This window comes from Natrix helvetica (assembly GCF_964273705.1).
Source record: "Natrix helvetica genome assembly, chromosome: 1".
In the NCBI taxonomy this organism is placed as follows: Eukaryota; Metazoa; Chordata; class Lepidosauria; order Squamata; family Natricidae; genus Natrix; species Natrix helvetica.
Window position 1 is genome coordinate 125,174,767 of NC_138548.1, and position 7,033 is coordinate 125,181,799.

The window sequence follows — 7,033 nt, forward strand, 5'->3', positions numbered from 1 at the left end:
GTTATGAGCCCAATTCCCACAATAAATTCATCTGACTATGATTATTTTTATCATTATAAAAATCATGGCAACAGTCATTATTTGCTTTGTGTGCAGAATGCAGATGGATAGCAAATCAGTGCAACCTCAATTTTTTTTTAACTTCTACTCAATCATGTCTGATTCTTGTAAACTACCTGGACAAGTCCCTGCAGTTGTCTTGGCAAGGTTTTTCAGAAGTGGTTTGCCATTGCTGCCTTCCTAGGGCAGAGAGAAAGTGACTGACCTATGGCGACCCAGCTGGCTTTGTGCCTAAAACAGGATTAGACCTCACAACCTCCCAGTTTCTAGCCTGATACCTTAACCAAAATACTAAACTAGCTCTCTCCGTGTTTTTATAGATGCCATGAATTCCTGAGCTGATCCAATATAATCTTAGCATGGAGGTTGACTTCCCCCAGGACACATTGTTCTGGATTCTGCAGCAACAGTACTAAAAGTATCTCAGCCAATAGATGTGTGCCGAATAGTTCTTACTTTAAAAACGTCTTGTTCCAGAGCATCAGAGTACCTCTAAGCTCCTTAAATTGAGGATATCCAGGAGCAATTATTTATCCAGGCCCCATATGCTTTCTGTGAGTTAATCTTTTCAGAAGAGTACAGTACATTTTTCCTGTATTTACCTCATTTAACAACATCCCTATCCTGCATTGATTTGTGGTTTTTAAATATTTTCCAAATTAGTATCATTTGATGTAGCCAGTTTGTCAAGAGAAGATCAAACCCAAACCCTTTCCTAGATTGTTTTTCTAGTCCCATCACCTGTTCTAAAAGTTGACATTAGGCTTTCTAATTCAATTCCAAATGCCAGCATGTAAGAAATAAACTTTTTCTATAATTGTACTCTAAACCAAATGATGAGGAGATGGAGTAAGTCTTCTTTTCTCCACCTAGAGTCAGGTATACTATTAGGTATAATAAAACAGATACTTCAGAGATGCATGGTTTAACTTAGTATGTTATGTGGGCTCAGTTGAAATTTTATCAGGTTCAGTTTGAGTTGCAACTCCTTCTTGTGTCCAAATGTGAGGTCTAAAGGAGTCTTGTCTTCATTGATCTCTAGTAGAGTTGCTGTAGTATTTCTAACCTTCCTAATTCTTTCTTGTTAGTGAGATTGCATTTCTGTCCGTTGGAAAGTTAGAATAGAATAGAATTCTTTATTGGCCAAGTGTGATTGGGCACATAAGGAATTTGTCTTTGGTACACATGCTCTCAGTGTACATAAAAGAAAATATACATTTGTCAAGAATCATAAAGTACAAGACTTAATTATAGTTATATGGTACAAATAAGTTGTTCTCCATTGCTGATGACTCATAACACAAGGACTAAGTTTCTCTCCTGGCAGTGAGCCCTGAGAACAAGTTCCAACATGCTGTGTCCATGGCAAACATTGTTTGTCTCTCTCCCTCTGCTCAATAAAATGTAACCAGGTTCTGTTTCCAATAGATGGGCACTACATCCTGAGGTGATAAGGTCTGAACTTCCGAGAATAAAGTGAAATATAAAAGAAAAGTAAGTGTACTTTTCATACAAAGGCAAGGGTCAGAGGACAGCCTCTTATTGGCACCCCTCAAAAAGTTTTCCTTTACATCATGAGGTGTATTGCAGTTGTGGGTTCCAGCTTGTAGATGACAATGTATAGAGAAATGATTTGGTTAAGTTATTCCTGTAAAAATTAAAATTGTAGTATTTAGAAAATAGATGTATTTATTTGAGTTTTAAGTTTTTTAAGCCAAAGGCCACTTCATCAGATGTATGCAATACTGAATTCAGTTGTTCATACGTGCATGTATGAAGAGTAGTGGGAAGTATGCAAAATGTTAGTATAGAGAAAAATATTGAGCAGTGATTTTCACAAACAACACTTCTGGTATTTTTTGCCTTTTGTCAAAATATATTTCCATTTTTTGGATAACATTTTATCTATCTAGTTTATGAAAATGTAATCCAGTGATGTAAACATTGACTGATTTTTTTAAACAGGTGTAAGATTTTTTGTTATTTTGTTTTGAGGAGGATTTTTTATGTGTGTGTGGGGGGGGGGAGCTATCCCAATTATTCAAAAGAAAAAAATGGGTTTTTGTGGGTATATACAATAAAGTTTGTCCAATTATTATTTTTTCCCTCAACAATTTTCCTTTCTCCTTTCTAAGGTTACCTATGGCACCTGTGGAAGCCCTGTATACCATTCTTCAAGATGAGATCCAGGCCTTTGAAAAGCACATAAGAAGTTGCCAGAAGGCTTTCGACATTCACACTCTTTACAATGTATTGTTGCTACTGCTCCATGAAGATGATGGTGTAGTAGAGATTCACAGTCTCCAGCAGTTGGAAAAACTGGTGGAGTCCAAGGAATGTAACAGAGAGGACATTGTGAGAATTACAATTAGTGAAAATAAATCTGACATCGCCAGCTACATTTCTTGGTTTGTCTCTTATGTGAGCTACCTAAGTTCTTTGAAAGAAGAGTTTGATGCCAAAGTTGTGTTTCCTTTGTGTGAGAACCTATATGTTAATGATGACTCACTGGATGGGTTGCCTTTAGGATTCATGAAAGGATGCAGGCCTCACACCACAGTATCAATAGCACGTACAGCTAGGCAGTTGTTTGCCCTCAGAAGGAAATGGGCCTTGCTCCTGAAAAAGGACTCGATCTGCGAGCAAACCTTTCACCCCCAGAGCCGCCTTGATCTGCAGGGTTTTGCTTACACCCGTCCCTTTGTGAAGATCTTGAGGCTAGTCCCTGATCTTTTTCATAAGAGTTTAGCAGCTGCTGAGCTTACTAAGCAGTGGGTGAAATACCATGCCAGCAGGCATAGCTCCCACCCAGAACATTCACATCCAGCCTTAATCCAGAGGTGTGATGACATAAGAGGGATGAAAGGCAGTCTGGCCCATCCTTGGCATGATGCATCCCTTTGCCAGTCTGAACTACCTCTAAGCCATCATGACTATACGAAGACCTCGCGACCATTCAAAGCCGACAACAATAAAAATAATATGGACATGTATAAGACGACAATTATCCAAGAAAGAAATCGGCTTCAGGAGACCTATGGAGAGCTCCTATCCCTGCTCTGGCGGGAGGAACGTTCTTGGACTCTGGAAGGAGAGATTCATGAGGTAAACCAGAGGATTTCGGATCTGCATCTGCAGCAAGAGGCCAAGGAAAGTGAACTTGAGCAAGAACTCAAGAAAGGCAACTGGAATGTGTCTAGAGCACAGCACCAAAGAAATCTCTGTGAGCTGAATAGACATCTTAGGCTGGAGAAGTACCGCAAGAACATCTTGCAGGGAGATTGGCTACTAGAGTTGGAGGTCAGGCCAATCCTTATACGACCAATTTATACAGTAAGAGTCTAGGTTAATAAGTTGTGGATAATCAAGGATGGTCACAGTTCTACCAGCTCTGGAACAAAATTCAGATCTTCCAAAGGCTGTGGAGAATTGGATCCTGAATAAATTAAAAAGGCAGTGTACTATATTTGGAGGGAATAGAGGCCTTTTCATAATGTACAGTAATGGCCAAAATTGTGGAAATCTTTTGGGAAAAGTGTACAGTATTTTTGTGGTTTTATGGCTAATAACACCACTTATTTTAGTAGTACCATAAAATTATGTATCAATGGAGAGATAATTTAATCAAGAATGTAATGCAACAAAGTTTGTTCAATTATTTGTATTCTATGAAAAGTTATAGCCAAGTAGCCAGAAAAAGGAAGCACAACTTGCTTTGGTTGATATCAGTTAGCTTTCCTTCATCTGATTGTAGCCAATGAGCATGAGTGTTTAGAGAGCCAATCAGGTGTCATCCTGTTCTGACAGTGAGCCAATCAGATCATAGTAGGATTCAGTTATTGATATCATGTATTGAAGCTGAGAGGAGGACATTTGTCAGATATAATTTTTGTATATCTCATTTTTTCTATGTGTTTCACTTTTCTTCTTTATAACTGCTATTCTAATAACCCAGTGGTTCTCAAACTGGGGGTCGGGACCCCTTTGTGGGTCGAATGACCCTTTCACAGGGGTCGCCTAAGACCATCGGAAAACACATATTTTCGATGGTCTTAGGAACCGAGACACCAATTTTATGGTTGGGGTTCACCACAACATGAGGAACTGTATTAAAGGGTCGTGGCATTGGGAAGGTTGAGAACCACTGTAATAACCAGTCCTTCATGAAAGTTATTGCATTCAATTTTTGATTAAATTACCTTTCCATTGATATATAATTTTATGGTAATACTCCCCCCAAAAAGTGGTGTTATTAGCCATCAGACCTCAAAAATACACTTTTCCCAAAATATTTCCACAATTTTGGCCACTACTGTATTAATGATCTTGTGTCAAAGAATGGAGGAAACGAATCCCTTTTGTTAGGTGTGGCTGTTAGGCAAAAGGGGTTCTTCTGGGTTACTTAATTCTGCTATCATGTGAATGATTCATGTCATTTCTGTTTGCCTTCCAGTTGCAGGAACGCTGCCAGAAACTTATGAGGCTTTTGCAGGCCAAGGAAGAGATTCAACATGATCTCCTGCCAGCTGAGAGAATTGATTCACCCGCTTCCTGCAACTCAGTGGGCCTGAACATATTGAGTTCTTGTCCTTGAGAATGAAGAGTGCTCTCGCCTACAGTGATACCGTTAATGTAAACTTGGTTTCAGAGGAAATTCCCCATCTCACTTTCCCCCACCTTTATATTACATAATATAATCACCTCAGCCCTAGCTTTGTAAGCTGTACTGTAATGTGTTTTACTAAGGGCTGCCATTGATGATTGTCTGGAAGCTGCAGCTGATGCAGACTTAGTAATGCATCCCTTATCATGGATCTAGATAACGTAATGCTCTTTAAAAGTCCAGTCAATAAGGCGAATGGTGAAAAATGCTAGGAATTATAATTCAATAACAGCTCACGTTTCTCACCCCTAATAAAATAATGTATTTGCCTATAGTAATTCATTGTTGGTATCCTTGACACTTTGGAATAGGGCAAAGTGTATATGATTACTGACCAAAGTAGCTCATCATAGAGCCTTGCTTATTGGAAAGTGAACTCAGAAAAAAATTACTGTTTCAGCTACTTCAGCTGACCACAACTGAGGCCAAAATTTCTGTTGCTAAGCAAGGCAGTTGTTAAGTGAATTTTGCCCCATTTTATGACCTTTCTTGCCACAGTTATTACATGAATCATTGCAGTTGTTAAGTTAGCAATATGGTTGTAAAATGAATCTTGCTTCCCCTTTGACCATGCTTGTCAGAAGGTCACAAAAGGTGATCACATGATCCTGGGACATTGCACCCATCATAAATATATGCCCATTGCCGAGTGTATGAATTTTGATCACCTGACCATGGGGATGCTGCATAGTTGTAAGGGTGGAAAATGGTCATAAGCCAGCTTTGAGCGGTCACTAAATGAATGGTTGTAAGTCAAGACTATCTGTAAATCAAATTTGCAAACAGTTCATGTGGTACAGAGTAGTTGCACAATTGTAAGACCCTTTTTGTGGTAAGTGAAAGATGAACAAGTAGGACTGCTTTGCTGTGGTTAGACAAGACATTTTTTTTCCTCCTGGAATTCTACAATAGTGAGTTTATCAAGGGGAATCTTATTCTTGGTTTGGGAGTGCACTGTATGCCGTGTTTGTGAAACTGGTTTTGCAGTTGAAATGACCCCTTCCTTGATATTAAGGAAATATTTTCCCAGGGCAGAATTTCATCCACCAAAAGGCTCTTTGGTTGAGCAAAGGAATGGAAAACAGGAACCAGAAACTTTGTTCTGGAAATAACCAAATGTCAAACAAGAAGCACGGATATTGATGAAATCAGCCATGACTTAAAGTCATGGCAGTCAAAAAATTCCTGAACTAGCTGAAATAGAGACACACATTGCTGACAAGTTCAACTCTTTGTGTGGCCTATTTTGGATCTGGAGCATTAGGGTATTCTGGGATTTACTCCTGTATCTGCAATGGCTAGAAATGCTCACTTGTCTTATTCAAGCAGGTTGCTGCCATTTCCAATTTGTTGAACCTCGCAGTCATCATAAATGCAAGCTGTTGTTGTACCTTGAAGAAAGGGTGACCCAGTAAGTTTTCCTAGCTCAGGTGAGAGCAAATCATGGGTTGCATACTGTCCTGGAGCACTTCAGAGTTTGCATTCTTCACATCCTTGAGTCAGTAGAAAAATAGGTTGACCTAAATGGTGTTATCCCCATTGGATTTATGGATTTAATAGAGGGAAGTTTCAAGCAGCAATTTCTTTTCATCCTTTATTCAACATCATTTGCTAAGAAGGAATCCTCCTTCACATCCAGACAGTGCAATCGTGCAGTAAAGTGGGGTGGAATTGGCAGGATTTTGCCTTAGTTCAAATTTCATCTGAGTAAATAGTATAATCAAACTATGAATAGTATAATCAAACTATCTTCAATATAGTTGTAGCCTTACCAGCTCTGTTGTCTATAATATGGAATTAATAATATTGGCCAATATTATTAGCCAATAATATTGGCTGACTTTGCAGGATTGAATTCAACAGGTAAGTTTAATAGAATGTGTTTTGAACTGATAAACTCCCATGTGCTGCTTCAATTGGGAGGCAAGGAGGGGGAAATGATGAAACAGGCATTGTGATATCACAGTATAAACCTTTCTCCTAAAGAATACAGAAAAACAGAGTTAGAGGTCTTCTAGTTCAGGCAGGAAAACTATACAATTTCAGACAAATCGTTGTCCAATTTCTTGTTAAAAACTTCCAGTGTTGGAGCATTCACAACTTCTGAAGGCAAGTTGTTCCATTGATTAATTGTTCTAGCTGTCAGGAAATTTCTCTTTAGTTCTAGGTTGCTTTTCTTCTTGATTTGTTTCCATCCATTGCTTCTTGTCCTGTTCTCAGGTGCTTTGGAGAATAGCTTGACTCTCTCTTCTTGGTGGCAACCCCTGAGATATTGGAACACTGCTATCATGTCACCTTTTTCCTTCTTTT

General features: G+C 38.9%; 1 protein-coding gene across 1 annotated transcript; it reads left to right on the top strand.

The window, feature by feature from the left end:
• Positions 1–1,335: 1,335 nt before the first annotated feature.
• On the top strand, positions 1,336–4,987 carry LOC309385109 (uncharacterized protein). Its single transcript, XM_081939210.1, has 3 exons — positions 1,336–1,554; positions 2,196–3,165; positions 4,514–4,987. Exons 2-3 carry the CDS (start codon positions 2,203–2,205, stop codon positions 4,652–4,654), a joined length of 1,104 nt encoding a protein of 367 aa, XP_081795336.1. The 5' UTR covers positions 1,336–1,554; positions 2,196–2,202; the 3' UTR covers positions 4,655–4,987.
• The last annotated feature ends 2,046 nt before the right edge of the window (positions 4,988–7,033 follow it).

What these genes read in the sequence shown, in the direction of transcription:
- LOC309385109 (XM_081939210.1), top strand. Translation starts at nt 2,203, where the DNA reads ATGGCACCTGTGGAAGCCCTGTATACCATTCTTCAAGATGAGATCCAG. An exon ending in TGGAAGGAGAGATTCATGAG is followed by an intron (nt 3,166 to 4,513) that starts GTAAACCAGAGG and finishes TTTGCCTTCCAG; the next exon opens with TTGCAGGAACGCTGCCAGAA.